The sequence below is a fragment of the Dreissena polymorpha genome, chromosome 5, assembly GCF_020536995.1.
Source record: "Dreissena polymorpha isolate Duluth1 chromosome 5, UMN_Dpol_1.0, whole genome shotgun sequence".
NCBI lineage: Eukaryota > Metazoa > Mollusca > Bivalvia > Myida > Dreissenidae > Dreissena > Dreissena polymorpha.
Genome location: NC_068359.1, coordinates 31,911,430 through 31,930,425, shown reverse-complemented (window position 1 = coordinate 31,930,425; position 18,996 = coordinate 31,911,430). Strand labels below are relative to the sequence as shown.

At 35.6% G+C, this 18,996-nt stretch overlaps 3 protein-coding genes and 1 long non-coding RNA gene across 8 annotated transcripts in view; 3 read left to right on the top strand and 1 right to left on the bottom strand.

Moving 5' to 3' along the window:
• LOC127881792 (ubiquitin-conjugating enzyme E2 N) overlaps positions 1-7,362 on the top strand; it is a 31,676-nt gene extending 24,314 nt beyond the window's left edge. For both annotated transcript variants that reach the window (XM_052429937.1, XM_052429938.1), the window contains 2 exons: positions 2,319-2,459; positions 4,721-7,362. In XM_052429937.1, coding sequence (XP_052285897.1) covers positions 2,319-2,459; positions 4,721-4,758 — 179 coding nt within the window. In that variant the 3' untranslated portion in view covers positions 4,759-7,362. The remainder of the gene's footprint in view (positions 1-2,318; positions 2,460-4,720) is intronic.
• On the top strand, positions 2,511-4,726 carry LOC127881802 (uncharacterized). The gene is made up of 3 exons (XR_008050285.1): positions 2,511-4,501; positions 4,535-4,567; positions 4,601-4,726. It is a non-coding gene; the product is annotated as an uncharacterized LOC127881802 (long non-coding RNA).
• An 851-nt stretch (positions 7,363-8,213) lies between the features above and the next one.
• LOC127881783 (uncharacterized) lies at positions 8,214-13,298 on the top strand. Of its 4 annotated transcripts, none has more exons than XM_052429924.1 (8): positions 8,214-8,464; positions 9,046-9,149; positions 9,408-9,527; positions 9,716-9,792; positions 10,180-10,447; positions 11,366-11,505; positions 11,656-11,850; positions 12,413-13,298. In XM_052429924.1, the coding sequence occupies exons 1-8, from the start codon at positions 8,291-8,293 to the stop codon at positions 12,634-12,636; spliced, it is 1,302 nt and encodes a 433-aa protein (XP_052285884.1). In that variant the 5' UTR covers positions 8,214-8,290; the 3' UTR covers positions 12,637-13,298. The 4 variants fall into 4 exon arrangements, with proteins under 4 accessions (XP_052285884.1, XP_052285886.1, XP_052285885.1 ...); XM_052429926.1 differs by having other exon boundaries at positions 8,325-8,561; positions 9,052-9,149; XM_052429925.1 differs by lacking the exon at positions 8,214-8,464 and adding an exon at positions 8,884-8,929.
• A 100-nt stretch (positions 13,299-13,398) lies between these two features.
• Positions 13,399-18,349, bottom strand: LOC127881777 (uncharacterized). Its single transcript, XM_052429918.1, has 5 exons — positions 18,161-18,349; positions 17,683-17,820; positions 16,840-16,985; positions 15,963-16,069; positions 13,399-15,250 (listed from the first exon to the last, which is right to left on the bottom strand). The coding sequence occupies exons 1-5, from the start codon at positions 18,274-18,276 to the stop codon at positions 14,369-14,371; spliced, it is 1,389 nt and encodes a 462-aa protein (XP_052285878.1). The 5' UTR covers positions 18,277-18,349; the 3' UTR covers positions 13,399-14,368.
• Positions 18,350-18,996: the final 647 nt, after the last annotated feature.

The window sequence follows — 18,996 nt, the reverse complement described above, 5'->3', positions numbered from 1 at the left end:
TGGTTGAAAAACATGGCCGCCACGGGGGCGGGGCATTTTTCCTTATACATGTATGGCTATAGTAAAACCTTGTTAACACTCTAGAGGCCACATTTATTTTCCGATCTTCATGAAACTTGGTCAGAAGATTTGTCCCAGTGATATCTTGGATGAGTTCGAAAATGGATTTGGTTGCTTTAAAAACATGGCCTCCAGGGGCGGGGCATTTTTCCTTATATGGCTATATATGGCTTTAGTAAAACCTTGTTAACACTCTAGAGGCCACATTTATTGTCCAATCTTCATGAAATTTGGTCAGAAGATTGGTCTCAATGATATCTTAAATGAGTTCGAAAATGGCTACGTTTGCTTGAAAAACATTGCTGCCAAGGGGCGGGGCATTTTTCCTAATATGGCTATAGTAAAATCTTGTTAACACTCTAGAAGCCACATTTACTGTCCAATCTTCATGAAACTTGGTCAGAAGATTCATCCCGATAATATTTTGGACTAGTTAAACAATGATGCCGGTTGGTTGAAAAACATGGCTGCCAGGGGGTGGGGCATTTTTCCTTATATGGCTTTAGTAAAACCTTGTTAACACTCTAGAGGCCACATTTATTTTTCAATCTTCATGAAACTTGGTCAGAAAATTTGTCCCAATAATATCTTGTTATCTCAGGTGAGCGACTTTGGGCCTTTCAGGCACTATTGTTTCTCTTTGTTATTTGTTTCTATTTTATTTTTTTCCGAAGCAAATATTGAAAAATAAAAGAGGTTTTAGCTTACCTGAGCCCAATGTGCTCATGGTGAGCTTTTGTGATCGCCTTTTGTCCGTCGTGCATGGTGTGTTGTGTGTTGTGCGCCGTCAACATTTGCCTTGTTAACACTCTAGAGGCCACATTTATTGTCCAATCTTTATGAAATTTGGTCAGAAGATTGGTCTCAATGATATCTTGGATGAGTTCGAAAATGGTTACGTTTGCTTGAAAAACATGGCTGCCAAGGGGCGGAGCAATTTTCCTTATATGGCTATAGTAAAACCTTGTTAACACTCTGGAGGCCACATTTATTGTCCAATCTTCATGAAACTTGGTCAGAATATTCATCCCAATAATACCTTGGACGAGTTTGAAAATGATGCCAGTTGGTTGAAAAACATGGCCACCAGGGGGCTTGGCAATTTTTCTTATATGGCTATAGTAAAACCTTGTTAACACTCTAGAGGCCATATTTATTGTCTGATCATCATGAAACTTGGTCAGGAGATTTGTGACAATGATATCTTGGACAAGTTTGAAAATGGTTCCAGTTGCTTGAAAAACATGGCCACCAGGGGGCGGGGCATTTTTCCTTATATGGCTTCATGAATCTTCATGAAACTTTGTCAGAATATTTGTTTCAATAAACATTTTGAGTAGCCAGTTATATTTTTAAAGTAGCCAGCGACCTAAAACTTAAATGGGCGTTTTTTGCACTGTTGTGAATTGATATTTGGTGGTGCCAAGATTTTTAGTAACCAGTGAAATCCCCCGCTTCTGGTGCTTCCGGAGAACACTGATGCAGGCGATATCAATTCAATGAATTTGTTTACTTTAAAAAAACTTTTTTCATCTTTTATATACATTCACATGATGACTGTCAATCCAATATTAATTTGTGTCTAGTGGCATTTAGTGGGGGCATCTGTCTACAGTGCTCCAGCTAGGATTTGAAAAGGGCAGGGGGGCTTTTTTGTCAAAAGGGCACTTTTGACGCACAGTATATTGTCAAATGGGCACTTTCGACGCCCAGTATTTTGTGAAAAGGGCACGTTCGAGCGCGCGGGTGTTTCTGGAATGCTTCCTATTGCATGACATGCATGATGTTAATTTATATGTTATAAATAATTGTATTATTCCCATTATTATTAAGCCATTCAAATACGATGTCTACAATGAGGATTAAAATAATTACAATGAAATAAGAGATTTATGAATTATCATATGAAAAAAAGAGGGGGGGGGGGCAGTGCGGGGGTTCAGGGGGGGGCAGGGCGGAGGTTCGGGAGGGCAGGGCGCGGCGCCCTTCGATTTAGGCCTAGCTGGAGCACTGTGTCTATAATGGACACATTTATTGTTTCATACACGCCTCCAGTAAAACTTAAATTATCGTGTACAAAAATAGCATATTTTAATTAAAAATGTGAGAGCACTATCATTCTGATATCAACAGTGTGCATACGTATTGCAGTGCACCATTTACATTTCATTTATTACCACTTAAGCTGTTGCAGCTTAGAAATGTTTTTCATGTAACTGCTTGTTTACGCTACAAATTATTTCTGGTTTCATTTTCAGATAAGTGGAGTCCAGCACTACAAATAAGGACAGTGTTATTATCAATACAGGCATTACTTAGTGCTCCAAATCCAGATGACCCATTAGCCAATGACGTAGCTGAGCAGTGGAAAACCAACGAGGCTAAGGCAATAGATACAGGTAACACATGTTTTGACCCTATAAGATAGGTGCACTATCCAGAAAGTTGGTCAGTAGTCAGTGACTGGCTTTAAAGGGACCATTTCACAGATTTTGGCATGTTTTTAAGTTTTTCATTTAATGCTTTGTATTGATAAGCGTAAACATTAGATCTAAAAAGCTCCAGAATAAACAAGAATAAAATTAAAGAAATAAAAAAAGTCACCCTCAACTGGGCTCAAATAAATATGACTACAATAAAAATTTGCGAATCTCGTGTATCAAATCAATTTACCAAAACGTGAAAAGGTCCCTTTAACCTTTTCTGCTGCCTTAGCACAATTTGGTCATGGAGTATTTATGGTTGTCTTTTTCCATTGTGCGTCGTCATGCCTTGTTAGCATTTGACTTGTTAACACTCAAAAGGCCACATTTTATGATTTATTGTTCAATCTTCATGAAACTTGGTCAGAACATTTGTCCTAATAACATTTTGACGAAACTGGGTTATGTAAGGTAAAAACCTTGGTTCTTAGGTCAATGAGAGAAAAAGCTTGTGATCACTCTAGAAGTCACATTTTTAGACAAATCAACATGAAACTTGGTCAGAACATTATTCTAATGATAGCTCAGTTAAAAAATGGTTGTGGTTTTGCCACAGGGGGTGGGGGGCAGTTTTCCTTATATGGCTTTTGAGCAACCTTGTTAACACTCTAGAGGTCACATGTTTATCAATTTCTTTATTATACTTGGTCTGAACATTATTTTTTATGATATCTCGGCTGAGTAAACATGGACCTCATGGCTGTACTGAAACAGTTTGAACACTCTAAAAGTGAAATTTATTGTCTAATATTAACCAAACTTGCTCAGAAAATATTGACTGCTCACAACAGTTCTACTTCTTCAGGTTATTGACACTATCTTTTCAAGATTTCTGCCTCATTGAAGTAATTGAAAATGTCCGCACTTGAATGCAGTGGTAAGGAAGTATACTATAGCGTCCCATAATCACTGTCCGTAATCTTACTTCATTCTTCAAATGTACATTTTGTAGATTGTAATTGGGTGTTTGCTATATCACAATAAAAGAAAATACCCTTTAAGTGGGAAATAACAGCTTGTGGTAATGAGACTTTGAAATCAACCTATGAGGGGGATATCCTGAGTGGTTCAAGAATAACCATCAAAATTTGATATGAGCTGTGGTCTGGGACAAGGGGGCTTAATGCATGTTTAAAGTGTTGTCCAAGCCTATTAAGTCCGCAGAGTCTAATCAGGGACGACACTTTCCGCCTAAACTTGATTTTCATTTTAATAGAAGAGGCATTCTTAAAACAAAACATTCCATTAAAGGGGAAAATGTTATGCCTCATTAGCCTTATCTGGGGCGACACTTCACACACATGCTGCATAGTGTTTTTTTCTCACCATTTTGGGAATGGGGCCGGGTCCCTTTGGATTGGGAAAATTTGCAGCATTGTGACCAAAGTTAGACAATTAGTGTTGTTGTTTTATTGCTAACAAATGCTTCAAAAAATGAGAATTAAAATGTTTTAAATACATGTATTAAATTTAATAAAGTGTAACTTGGAGAGCTGGATGAGAGGTTAACTAAATGTTGATCTTAATTTATTTTTTTTAAACCCTCAATTGGGAATTATAAGGTTCCATTTGGGAAAAATATATACCTTTTTCGATTGGGAATGAGGCTGGATACAAAAAAACAACACTGATGCATCAAGCCAATTTACCCAGAGTGAGGCTTATATAAGTTGTTGTTTTAACTTGGAAATAAGGTCCAGCCTGTGGTTTGTTTGCTTGGAAATAAGGTCCAGCCCGTGGTTTGTTTGCTTGGAAATAAGGTCCAGCCCGTGGTTTGTTTGCTTGGAAATAAGGTCCAGTCCGTGGTTTGTTTGCTTGGAAATAAGGTCCAGCCCGTGGTTTGTTTGCTTGGAAATAAGGTCCAGCCCGTGGTTTGTTTGCTTGGAAATAAGGTCCAGCCCGTGGTTTGTTTGCTTGGAAATAAGGTCCAGCCCGTGGTTTGTTTGCTTGGAAATAAGGTCCAGTCCGTGGTTTGTTTGCTTGGAAATAAGGTCCAGCCCGTGGTTTGTTTGCTTGGAAATAAGGTCCAGCCTGTGGTTTGTTTGCTTGGAAATAAGGTCCAGCCTGTGGTTTGTTTGCTTGGAAATCGACGTATAAGGGTAATAGCCCGAGTGGTTTGAAAACAACCATCAAAATTACATGTATAATTAGTGTTGATGTTCTTCTGTGTGTTCCAGCTCGACAGTGGACAAGGATGTATGCAGACAGCAACTGACAGTAGCTGAGAGATGTCTCCATGTGATTATAGTCGTTCATTCAATCTCATTAGTGCTCATCATCGACTTTCCTGATTGTCTGTTATCAGGCTGCAGTTGGACTATTTAATGTATTCTGTCTTTGCCCAAGTAATTTGTACAGTCATTTAGGTGATCTGTGTAATAAGTGTTTTATTTTAATGTCTCTTAGTGTAGTTTTCTTTATTCCACAATCATAACGAGGGAATACCTCAGTATATATCTATATGCGTTATGGCAGATTCTATTTTGACTACTAGATTTCAGTTTTACATCAATGATGAACTCCTTGACATAAAGAAGAAAACTTATTCAAGTGAAACTTTATTTGATAATCGATCGATCGAATGTCTTTTTACATGTAAAATGATTTATTTCACTACATAGAGAATATATATATAATATCCTCTTAAATCTATTTGATGTATACATCAGAACAAAAATCTTGTACTATGTTAAGGTTATAACCACTGCCAATGCATATTTAAATTATGTTGATCAGAACCTTCTTCTAAAACTGATCATTTGGGATAAACAATCACATACCTGATTTTCATAAATGTCCTAGCTGGTATAAGAGCCGTATAAGTAATTAAAAAAATCCTCATTAAATTTGTTGGATTTATAGTCTTCATACATTTTTGTTTGGCTTGTTTAGTAATTATCAATTATTTGCTTGTGTTACATAACACTTATTTGATTCAATTTTTTAAAATACTTCAGCACAAAAACCAAATAAGTGAAAATATTAAAAGTTAGAGTTGTTTCTGAAATATTATAGACGTGGTCTGGTAATTCCTGGCTTAATGTGTGTAATGTGATGTCCCAGATAAGCCTGTGCAGTCTGGTACTACACTTTCTGCTTTTATTGACATTTTGGTTTAAAGCAATTCTTCTAAACCCAAATCCAGTGTAGGCCAAACGTGTCGCCCCTGATTACTCTGTGCAGACTGCACAGGCTAATCTGGGATGATGCTTTACGTACATAGACTGCACAGGCTAATCTGGGATGACGCTTTACGTTCATAGACTGCACAGGCTAATCTGGGATGACGCTTTACGTTCATAGACTGCACAGGCTAATCTGGGATGAGGCTTTACGTTCATAGACTGCACAGGCTAATCTGGGATGACGCTTTACGTACATAGACTGCACAGGCTAATCTGGGATGACGCTTTACGTTCATAGACTGCACAGGCTAATCTGGGATGACTCTTTACGTTCATAGACTGCACAGGCTAATCTGGGATGACGCTTTACGTTCTTAGACTGCACAGGCTAATCTGGGATGACGCTTTACGTTCATAGACTGCACAGGCTAATCTGGGATGATGCTTTACGTACATAGACTGCACAGGCTTATCTGGGATGACGCTTTACACACATTCATGAAGCCCAGTTTTCTTAGAATGCGGCTCACATAAAAACTTCATTATAGCACTTCCCATACAAGTCAAACTTCTGCTAATGTCTCTGGTGAGTAATACTAGCCTGTTAAAAGTCGGCACTGGCTATAACTTGTTTAACTGTTGACTGTAAGTGTGATGTATGAAATTTATCAAGGCTTTTTTCTTTGACTGCTTGAAGTGTCTAATAGACATTATTAAGAGTTTAAGTTGTGAAATTTTGTTGGTGTTTCTCTTTGTACGCATTTGTATCTATTTAATGTTTTGTTTGCCAAGCATTTCTGTAGCAAGTACTAGACAGATGGAGTCATCTTAAGTTGCGTAATAAACTTTGTTTGAGACATGTACAGACAATTTTTATTTATGACAATAATAGTATTTTTTAAATGTTTATTTGACTTTTTATGTCATGATTACTGTATCTTTGTTATGAAAGTTGGATTGGTGTGTAAGACGGTGTTAAGTTAAAGAATTGCCAAAATAGAAACATTCTTTGCAAGCTGTTGATAGTAAACACTTGCTATGCTCATTTCTATCAATTCAGTTTTTCGACTGTATTAAATCACAATTAAATTGTTCCGAAGATTTATTTTAAAGATATTGTTTAAACTTAGCTTGATTCATAATGATACATAGTTTTCTGTCCTATCAAGCTTTTTGCTATCAGTTTGTCAGTAAAGGAGCTTGTAAATCGATGGTTACATTCTGCATAGAGCCTAATCAACATCGCTTTTGAAGCATATAAGTCATGTTTTGGGAAAACTGGGCTTAATGCACACATGTCTCCACGGGCTAATCAGGGTCAACACTGTCCACCTACACTTGTTTGTTTTTTAACTTAAGAGGGACCTCCTTTTTAAATGAAAAATTTAATAAAAGCGGAAAGTGTCGTTGCTGTTAGTCTGTGCTGACATAAGACTGCACAGGCTAACCTGGGATGACACTTAAGCACATGCATTAAGCCCAGTTTTCTCAGGACAAGGCTCGTATAGTCAAGTGTTTGTGTTTTACCTTCAATAATTTGTGTTATAGCTGTTCACAGACACCACACAGCTGGATTGCAGTGTTCTAAAGTCGAGAGTTTTGTGTACCTCTGTACTTAGTGTTTCTGTCGATATTTAAACGTAAGCACTTGGGTTGCAAGTTATATGAATGGTATTAATACAACAAAAAAATCACATTTGTGTTGATTTCTGTCTAATTTCGACTATCAGATAAATTCATCTGCGTTTGAAGTGTTACAATCATGTCGTCCTTGACAGTCCTACTTTCAAACAAGATGTGTTTGTGGAACACTATGTCCCCCCACATATTTGACCTTGAAGGGTGACCTTGACCTTTCAACACTCAAAATGTGCAGCTCCATGAGATACATATGCATGCCATATATCAAGTTGCCATCTTCATTATTGCAAAATTTGACCTTTCACCACTCAAAACGTGCAGCTCCATGAGATACACATGCATGCCAAATATGAAGTTGCTATCGTCAATATTGCAAAAGTTATGGCAAATGTTAAAGTTTGACGCAAACCAACAAAGCAACAGACAGGGCAAAAAACAATATGTCCCCCAGTATAGACTGCGGGACATAAAAAACTTATGAGTTATCATGTGCAACCTGGTCAGCAGTATCTTACTGGGCCTTGCTCTGGGAGTCCGTTCTTATGCTTGCGCATAAAATATTGTCCCAGATTAGCCTGTGCAGTTCACACATGCCAACCAGGGACGACACTTTCCCCTTTCATGTTTTTTTTTTATTTAAAGAAAGTCTCTTCTTAGAGAAAATTAAGTTTAAGCAAAAAGTGTGGTGCCTGACTTCACAGGCTAATCTGGGACAACACTTAACTTAGATGCATTAAGACCAGTTTCCCTAGAGAGACACTCAATTATTCCAGTAGGATTTGATATGTATATATAGGATCTGGCACGAGTTGTCATATCATACCATATTTTATTAAACGAGTTCAGGAATTATGTTAGTAAGCGAGCCTTTGGCTTACTAACAAATTTCCTGGACGAGTTTAATAGGGTATGTAAGTCTCGTCATGTGACCACCGATATTTCACGAGATCTCCAACTTCCGGGTACATACAAAAAATCAGAATGGCTATATCAATAATGTACTGGTCTAACTACGTTGAATCGCACGTTAAATTAAGTCGAAAGAGTGAAGCATCGGTTGAAAGCGACAGGGTATTGAAATTCTTTATGGACGAACTGCGTGTAATCCGTGCCAGCGTCCAGGCTTCAATGAAAAATACATCATACAATGTTACGGTTAGTTATTAGTCCAAATGGGTGCTGGACGTTTCGTGCCACTACCAGTTCGTGCCACTGATATTTGTGTAGGAGGGCATTGGACGTTTCGTTCCACTGATATATAAGCGGATAGGTGTGAATAATACCGTATAGGTGTGAATCATAACGGGTAACTTTCGCACCTTTGATTGTAACATCTGTTCAATGTTAAATCAACATTGTTTTATTTCAAGATTATTTATTCATTTTAAAAGTAGTCTGCGATTTCAAGATTTATTTTTAATTACATGAACAAAAATGTTTAAGAGTCAATTTACATGCTTCTTATAATACATTAACAATATCTAGATTGATAACATAAATATATTCAAACAATTTCAATAAATTTACATTACCGGTATTATTATTACAAGAAACGAAACAAGTCTAATTATTTGGACGTAAGCTACCCCGCTTATGCAAATCGACCTCATATTTATAGGAGTAGGTTAGTTATATACATCCGAATTACTATGACAAAGTAAAATGCTTATCGTACTCGTAATGGTTTAAACACTATTTATTTTCTCATTCTGATTTTGTTCTATGTTTTTCATTAGATTCACCTTGAACCAGAGGACAATGGCGTGATACAATCATCGACGTGTCAGTGTCCAATGAGGGAATTCAAATGTCATCATGTGGCTGCTGCTTTACTGTTTGGGTAATGCATAAAATTACATATATTTGTATTGTTTATGTTTTAAACATGCTGTAAATATACTCAGAGAAAATAATTATCTGTTTACTAATCATGATACTTTTTTCAGCTAACAATTACATTTGTAAGTTTTTCATAATAAACACAAATATCCTCACAGGGAATGTAGAGGCAAATGCTTATGTGTTACTATAAGTATTAATTATGTCTTGTATGTATTAAAGCTTTTAAAATTTGTTATTAAATTAATTCATGATACAGATACAAGAGAGCGAGCAAAACTGACATTAAGTGTTCCTGGATCAAGCGTCCGAAATCCGCACCACCCAAGAAAACTGTGACGATGGCTGAAATGTATCCACCAAATCAGCCTGGATACAGGTAAAGAGCAAAAGAATTTTAAAATGATTAAAAAATGTCATCTCAAAGCTATTATTTTGAAATAATAAAATTGTGTACTGTATATAATTCTTTTTCGAACCATCCTAGATCTATTCATTAACTCATGAGAATAATTGTTTTCATAATTATTTTTTAATGCAATGTACCTTTTTTTACTCGTTACTCAGGGCTCTAAACAGATCTGTCTCAGATGATGACAGAACTTTTATTTATAAACAACTTGGACAGTTGGGTCGCTTTACAGGTTCGCATAAGTGGTCCCTGTTAGAATGTTTTGTTCCTGTTATCATGATTTTTTCCTGTTAGCATTTTTGGTTACTGTTGAGCGGTTCCAGTTAGTATGAGTATTTCAGGTATGTGCTTTAAAGCGTTTGAATATATATGTATATGTTAAGCAATAATTGTCACGTAAAAAAAATATGCTGTACAAATAGTGAGATATTACTTATTAAGCTATCTCATTGGCAGTTATGTAGTTGTGATAGTATGACTTATAAATAATAATTCCAAAAAATCCTTGGTATGTCAAAAATTATCAATACTACATGGTCTTGTTTATTTAAAAAAAAACATGAGCATTATTTTAATGGTCTTTTGCTAATATTTGACCTGTTCTTTTTTATGTTTAAAGCTCTGCATTGGATTATGGCAGAGGAGCCACAGACACCGGATGTACCAGTGCCTCTCCTGGATGACTTGATGATCCATCCTGAATATCTGGGAGCTGAGGACCCCCGCACATGGCTGAGACGACAGTTGCTGGTGTCGCACGAAAAGGTCAACCAAACAGCTGCAGCAACTATTGGACAGAGGGAAAATGCCTTATGGGCAGCTGTTCGCAAGTTGAGATTTACCGCCTCTAACTTCGGACATATCTTGTCAGCGTTTGACAAAAAAAAGTAAGTGCTAGTACATATTGCTATAATTTTAATATATATGACGCACATGTCTTCATTTTATGTGAGTTAATATAAATTTAAACTAAGTGGTCAATATGAACTTCTGATATATGTTTCTCGACATTACAAAATAGACTTGCTTTACTTTTTATGCCATGTTTTTAATGCATTGCAGTTACTTATGCTCGATTGGTCATTGTCGGCTCGGATACTACTTACATGTACCCCGGGTACTCTTAAGTATACTTGCATGTACCCCGGGTACAGTAAATATACTTAAACATACCCGGGAATTTGAACGCTAAATCGGTCGTTGTTGACTATTTTTGTTAAATTAATTATGTTAACATAAGTGCCTATTTTCTGTTAAATGGCCTATATATCATCGAAACTCATACTCAAAAAGCATGGTGATGTAGTGTTTTTTTAAACCCATTTATTCCTAGTGGACTATCCCATCCTTCTAAGTTGGATCAATTTATTTCCAAAATTAGGGATGTTAAGTATATTTATTTCTATATATTAAGCAAACAGCGTAGGCCCAGATGAGACGCCGCATCATGCGGCGTCTCATCTGGGTTTACGCTGTTTGCAATGTCCTCTTTTCTGGACGCTAGACATGAATGGGTTAATTGAAGAGAAGTTTGTTTAAGATAAACAATATCGTTTAACGGTATCGGTAGCATTTATGACGACATCAGATTTTGGGCAGGAAAACAACTCGGGTACAGTCTAAAATAGCCTGGGTATTTTTAAGTATATTTACCGTACTAGGGGTACATATATGTATACTTAAGAGTACCCAGGGTACATGTAAGTAGTACCCGAGCCGACAATGACCAATCGAGCGTTACTTATACTGTTGTTTAATGTAAATAAACATATAAGATAAATAAGTGTTTGTATATGTTTTTCAAGACTGACAGTGTCCTTGAAAAAAAGACTTCTGAGCGCGTATAACCTGGAAAAAAGGGCACCTGTGCAGTGGGGGGTAACACATGAGCAGGTGTGCATAGCTGAATACTGTAAGGTTGGAGGAGTCGCTGTACGCCCGACAGGCAAGTGAAAAATGTGTTTTTTATAAGTTTGAATTGATCTTTAGTTGTAATAGAATTTCATAATGTGCTTATTCTGCTGTTAATGCAGTTATGCTTTGTAATAAAAGTAATTTTTAAGGTCATATCTTATGTTCTATCATTTTATTACAGGAATTTGGCTGCATGAGTCTGGTGTCTTGGGTGCATCACCAGATGGTTTTGTCGAAGGCGTGTTTAGGGGTTTAGTTCATCAACAACATGGACAAGCAACATGTAGTGCAGACATCATAGAAGTAAAGTGCCCCTACACTGCCAGAGACATGACTATCCAGGAGGCGTGTTCATCTATCAAGGATTTCTACCTAGGTAAAAATATTATTTCTACATTTTCAATGTTGTAATGCATTTATAGTATAAACAATTAAAAAATATGCATCAATTACCCATTTTGCATACAGCGTGCAATTACATCCATTCCTATAATTAAAATCAGTGTGATGTAAAAGATGGTCTTGCTTTTACAATCTCTTTATGTATATAACACTACTACAGGGATTTCAATAGATTTGTGTAAACCCGGAGTCAAATTACCCCATGCTTGACTTTTTCGGGGGTCAAATAAAATAATCAGGGGTCAAAAAATGAAGTTATCTGTTCCTGAATAATTTTTATATAGTCTGTAAATGTTGTTTTGCATATACTAAAATGAAATACTATGCAAACAATAATTGTATGATAAGAAATATATTTTGAAGTTAGTTTCTTTGTTACATTTGTGTCAAAATGATGCTATGCAGATTATTTGCAGGAGTCAAAAGACCATCAATTTTAAAATCAAAAGCATAAAAAAGCATGATTGTGCTTCAATTGAAATTCCTGCTACTAGGTTACAATTGCCTTCTTACACATGGATGCATACTCATTTCAGATCAATCTTCTGATGGACGGCTTTCCCTCAAGCAAGCCCACAACTACTGGCATCAGATTCAAGGACAGCTACACATAACGGGAACTAATACATGCGATCTTGTTGTGTGGACAAATAAAGACTTGCAAGTGATCAGAATAGCAAAGGATCATTTGTGGTCGGTCAATCTGTCAAAAATGATTGATTTTTATTTTTCGAGCTTTTTACCATCACTATACGAATAAAGGTTACATTAAATCTGAGATGTTATTACTCCAGGACTCCAGGGGTCAGTGGTTCGACCCCAGTTGAGGACTACACCTTTTGTTTTTATTCATCTTTTTGTAACTGGAGCTTTTTAGATCCAAAGTTTACATTTATCAATGTTAAAGCATTGAATGGCAAACTTCAACACGTGCCAAAATCTGTGAAAAGGCCCCTTTGAAGAAATATGTTAATACATGTACTACCAATTAGTTGGTTATTTATATATTGTTTATATAAAGATAACTGAACCATTTTGTGACAGTACAGATATTCTTTAATTCTACATTTTCAGCAGAATGTTGTTTTTATGTCCCCCAACACTATATTGGGGGACATATTGTTTTTGCCCTGTCTGTTGGTTGGTTGGTTTGTTTGTGCAAACTTTAACATTTGCCATAACTTTTTCAATATTGAAGATATCAACTTCATATTTGACATGCATGTGTATCTCATGGAGCTGCACATTTTGAGTGGTGAAAGGTCAAGGTCATACTTCAGGGTCAAATAAATGGGGACATAGTGTTTCACAAACACATCGCTCGTTTTCATTTGTTCAAGTCGTAAGTAATGCATGCTTTTCAACAGCAGCTTTATCATGGTCAACTGAGTTGCCATAATCAATAAAATGTAATTGTTTTTATTTGTTTCTTTGTGTTTTATGCCACCCGATAGGGTTGAATATACCAGTCATACTTTCCATCTGTTAGATGTTTATGAAATAAAAATACAGAACGACAACCAAATGTGCATGATTTGTTATTTAAACAACACACACAAAAGTTCATAAAAATACAAACATTCCATATACAATCGGCATAAGCATATGCTAAAATTAGAAATACAAACTATGCCTCCGATAGGGTGGAATATACCAGTCATACTTTCTGTCTGTTAGATGTTTATGGAATAAAAATACAGAACAACCAAATGTGCATGATTTGTGATATAAACAATACACACAAAAATTCACAGGCATACAAGCATTCCATATAAAATTGGCATAAGCATATGCTAAAATTAGAAATACAAATTGCCAACTGAAATGTAATAACCATTCATCCACACTGTCTTCAGAGTGTTTGAAGAGGTTTGCTCCTTTCAACTACTATGCTAGCTAGACTGAAACTTGCCTCAGCAAAGAGGATCAACTCTTTATGGTACATACAAGTCACAACTAAATCCATTCTTTTTACAAAAAGATTTAGGAATACAGCATCATTTACACGAAATATTGTTTGAAGGAATTTTTCAGGTACACAAAGTAATTCAAGTAGTTTTCATCCGATCTTCACCAAACTTGGTCAGAAGTTGTATCTAGATGATGTCTAGATCAAGTTTGAATATGGGTTATGCCGGATCAAAAACTAGGTCATTGGGCCATTTAGTGCGTTTTAAACATTCAGCATGTTGTCTGCTCTCTTATTCAAGTAGTTTTCATCCAATATCTTTACCAAACTTGGTCAGAAGTTTTATGATCTCGCCGCAAAGTTTGAATATGGGCCATGCTGAGCCAAAAACTAGGTCATAGGGTCACTTTGTGCGTTATTTAACATTCAGCATGATGTCCGCTCTCTTATTCAAGTAGTTTTCATCCGATCTTCACCATACTTGGTCAGAATTTTTTTCTAGATGATGTGTATGTCAAGTTCGAACATGGGCCGTGCCGGGTCAAAAACTCGGTCATTGGGTCAATTTTACTGTGTCAAAGCTCTAGTTTGAATCAATTTCATATTTATCTGCTATTTCCTTTAAAAGAGGAGCCTGAAGATTGACAAGACAACAACACAATTGAAAAATTTTTGTCGATAAATGTCTGTATTGTGCAGGAATATGATCTAAAATATCATAATTTTTTATCCTTTCGTTTGCCCTTTCTACATGAATTCGGCTCCTTCCAATTTTGAAGCAAAGTAAAGCTTCCTCTTTTGTGAAATGACCTTTACTAGAAAGAAAAGGAGGAATGTTTAAAGAAACTCCAGCAGGAAGTTTATCAAAAATATTGAAGCCCTTATCAGCCAAAATCAAGTCACCTGGTTTAAGTTGCTCTAATATTTTCGAGTGATCAACAATAGCTGCATCTGATGTAGAGCCTGGATAAAGATCTGAACAAAAAACTAATGCACCATTTGGAGCAACACATGTAACAGCTTTTACAGTATGTCTACTTTTATAATTACTATAAGAAAGTGTTTGATGGTTCATGTTACAAGGAACATCCTGCACAATTTCTGTAGCATCCATTGCAATTCTTGCAGAACTAAAGTCTTCAAATGACTTCGGCATGGATCCCTTGCATTTGAGTTGGCTTGGAATTCCTACTTTAAGTAAAATTCCTTCAAACAATATTTCATGAAGCACAGAAATATATGTATTTATAATGTTCGAAACAGTTCCTCTGCTTGTATCAAATCTAACTGCCAAATCTAAGTCCTTACAATTCAGACGTAATTTCATAAGGGTGATTAATAGTTGATCCTCTAGGCTGAAGCAGGTAACAGTCCAGCCAGCATAGTAGTTGAAAGGAGCTAACCTCTTCAGAACACCCACCAGGACTTGGAAGACATCGACAGGAAAAGATGTGTATAGCAGCATCTGAAATAAAACAGTGTGACATGAACATATTGAGTTGTGAGTGAGCAATGTTTTAACTGTGGTAGGAAATAAAAAGGATTAGATATGATATACAAATAAAGCTTTTTAATACAAAAAACATTACATTTGTACTCCACTGACTTTATTCCATATTTTGTGTAACAAAAAATCATTCGGATTCAGTGATATAATTATTCTATATGTTCCAACTTAAAAAGAAAAGCAATTAGCTTATATGTATACACTTATAAGTATACAAGAGATGTGTTCATCAGAAACACAATGCCCCCTACTGTGCCGCTTTGAAATATTTTTTTATTTTTTACCTTTGACCATGAAGGATGACCTTGACCTTGAACTTCCACCACTCAAAATGTGCAGCTTCATAAGATACACATGCATGCCAAATATAAAGTTGCTATCTTCAATATTGCAAAAGTTATGGGCAACGTTTAAGTTTTTTTTCTTCGGAAGGTCGGACAGACTGACATACTGACTGACAGACAGTTCAACTGCTATATGCCACCCTACTGGGGGCATAATAAGTCATTCATATACTTGTGCACAGTATCGAAATGATGGATTGTACCGAATTGCAAATGGAACAACAATTACAAAAAAAGAAACTTGTATTATATCCAGAATGAATGAATGATATATTTTGTTATGTATTTTTTCATTGAGTACATTTTACAAGTATACAAACAAATACCTTATCATTGTCACCAATAATGTCCTGAACCGACATTTTGGATGGGCGCAATTTCATGCGGCCAAGTTCACCCTCTAGACGGGCTATCTCCCTTTCTAACTCTTGAACTGCAAATAAAAAATTAATGAAAACTTTTATTATTAAGATGTTGCTGTATATTGAATGTAAATCAGTGATTTTTACACCCAAGTCCTGCATCCTGTAATCACAAAAACCTCTAGAGATGCAAAGTTTCGAATTATGTGAGTCCAAAAAATGCATTGAAATTTCTAAAAAAATAATATCGTTTAATCATTGGACTCATTCTTTCATTTCTGGGGCTCATAGATTTGCCAGTTATTGAGTCCCAGGACTCAGATTAGAAAATTTGTAAAAAAAAAAATCACTTGTCACGAACACTGTATTATGTGAATTTGGATTAAGACATCAAACTGGGAATGGATATCCTTTTAGTGATTTTCTCAAACAAAACTAATCATTTAAGATCTGAATTTATTTTATCAATACTTCAAGCTTAAAAAGCAATTTTCCATGACTTTTTCAATAACAGTGATTGTATTTTGATCATTTTCACTGTATTTTAAAACTGTGTTCATGCGCGGCATGGACACAGTCTTATTTTATGAGGATTATAATAAAAATTCATAAAAAATCCAGTTTTGTAGTAAAATCAATTTAAATGAAGCTATTATATATGCAAGTATCTATTTTAATCATAATTTGTCAAACTAAATAAATACAACATGTAAAACTGTATATTATGCACAGTTGAAAAAACACAATTTATTCCCAAGTTGATGTCTTATTCCAACTTCACATAATAGAGTGTTCGTGTGAGTATTAAAGTAAGCATAATTGAAAAAATTCTGTAGCATACTAGATTTTGTTGGTAGTTCAGCATCAATGTCATCATAAGCCCTGTAGTCATGCGTGTAATAATTATGGTCCTGGGAAATTGTAGTAACATCTACTGGTATGCTTTCTTTCACATCTTCCATTTCCTTCAACTTCGGCCTTTTGCATCTGTTGTAAGAAAATAATTAATATAGCAAAAACTGAAACTGAAGAAACCTTATCAGAAGAGAAATTATTGTTATTATCCACTTCTTTTATAACAGAATACCAACTATAAACATAAAATAAGGACATCTGGGATCAGCACCATTGAATGGTCAATGTGAACCATGATTTAATACTGTTTTTTATGAACATATACTTAGTACATTCTACTACAAATTCTTTACTCAAATTTAAACTGTTAAATAAAAAATTAATTGCTTATGTTAAAAAACAACAACAAAAATATAACATGTTATTATAAATATTCTACACTTTTTACTATGATATTTAAAACAAGATATGTGTTTGTCGGAAACACTATGTCCCCTTTTGCGCCGCTTTGAAGCTATATCTTTGACCTTGAAGGATGACCTTGACCTTTCACCATTCAAAATGTGCAACTCCATGAGATATACATGCATGCCAAATATCAAGTTGCTATCTTCAATATAGCAAAAGTTATTGCAAAATGATAAAGTTGGCGCAAACCAACCAACAGACCAACCAACCAACCAACCGACAGGGCAAAAACAATAAGTCCCCAACTATAGTGGTGGGGGACATAATAAAAACAGAAAGTTAACTTGAACAATATTTTGTTCCGTATATAATTTTAGTACTTTAACAATATTTTGTTCCGTATATAATTTTAGTAATTTACCTTTTAGGTGTGTTCATTTCTTGGAAATGTAGATCTTTCTTCTGGTATTCAAAAATGGTTGGGCCATTTTCTTTCTTGCCATCTACAAAATGACAACTGCATATCCGGTCATTCCCGTTGACAGCTCTGTCCGCTCGTCTGGAAATAATTAATTTCGTTTTCATTACGTATGATATTGGTGTAAATAATATCTGCAACATTCCATTTGATATAATCTTTAAACAAATTATAATGTCATAAAATGTGTTTTCTTGTTAATGGATACATGTTATACCAATCAATTAACTAAATAAACTTAACAGTCTATGATTCAAAACATATGCTTCAAACTTGATACTTACTCTACAAATATAAATGTTTAATGAATGTAAACAAAAAAGTTGGCGTAAACAATCCGAAACGTATCATATCCGAAAGCGTTCACACTCGTCAAGGGTAAACAAACTGGTTTGTGATTGTGCAAACAAAATCACTATACCTGCATCTATCAACCCATTTCTTCTTCTCCTTTGGGTTTATGGGGAACCTGAACAGACTACATGTTCCATTGCCCCCAGTCCTGTGCACACAATGAATGGCAAAGCAATACACCATTTCAATGCTATAGCTGACGTACCCGGAAGTTCAAAAGCGAAATTGAAAGTAAACGAGACTTACATACCCTATAAGATATGGTAAGAAATGACGAGTGTCAGATCTTTTTTATCACATGCTTTTAAATGAGCAAATTATATAAATATTTACGCAAACATAATGATAAATCCTGAATGTTGTCCTGAATTTCATGACGTCATTTGACGTTGCAACGTCATTTCAACAAAATTGGTCAATCAAACGAAAACTAAGCCAATGAAAACGCTTAAAAGGTATATTACACGTGTGCAAGATAAAATTATTCGTAATGGTTATATTACATGGGAAACAGGGCATGGTATGCGATAAAATTCTATTTTACACCAATGACCATGTTATATCGTAGCCATTAGCGTTCTTGAGTTATCATCCGGAAACCATTTTACTATTTCAGGTCACCATGACCTTGACCTTTGATATAGTGACCTGAAAATCAATAGAGGTCAACTGCGAGTCATGATCAATCTACCTATCAAGTTTCATGATCCTAGGCCTAAGCGTTCTTGAGTTATCATCCCGAAACCATTTTACTATTTCGGGTCACTGTGACCTTGACCTTTGACCAAGTGACCTGAAAATCAATAGAGGTCAACTGCGAGTCATGATCAATCTACCTATCAAGTTTCATGATCCTAGGCCTTAGCGTTCTTGAGTTATCATCCGGAAACCACCTGGTGGACG

Coding starts and splice junctions, on each gene's coding strand:
- LOC127881783 (XM_052429924.1), top strand. CDS start 8,291: ATGGCTATATCAATAATGTACTGGTCTAACTACGTTGAATCGCACGTT. Junction 9,150..9,407: donor GCTGCTGCTTTACTGTTTGG/GTAATGCATAAA, acceptor TTCATGATACAG/ATACAAGAGAGCGAGCAAAA. Junction 11,506..11,655: donor AGTCGCTGTACGCCCGACAG/GCAAGTGAAAAA, acceptor ATTTTATTACAG/GAATTTGGCTGCATGAGTCT.
- LOC127881777 (XM_052429918.1), bottom strand. CDS start 18,276: ATGGTGTATTGCTTTGCCATTCATTGTGTGCACAGGACTGGGGGCAAT. Junction 17,821..18,160: donor AAATGGGTTGATAGATGCAG/GTATAGTGATTT, acceptor AATTATTTCCAG/ACGAGCGGACAGAGCTGTCA. Junction 16,986..17,682: donor GAAATGAACACACCTAAAAG/GTAAATTACTAA, acceptor TTCTTACAACAG/ATGCAAAAGGCCGAAGTTGA.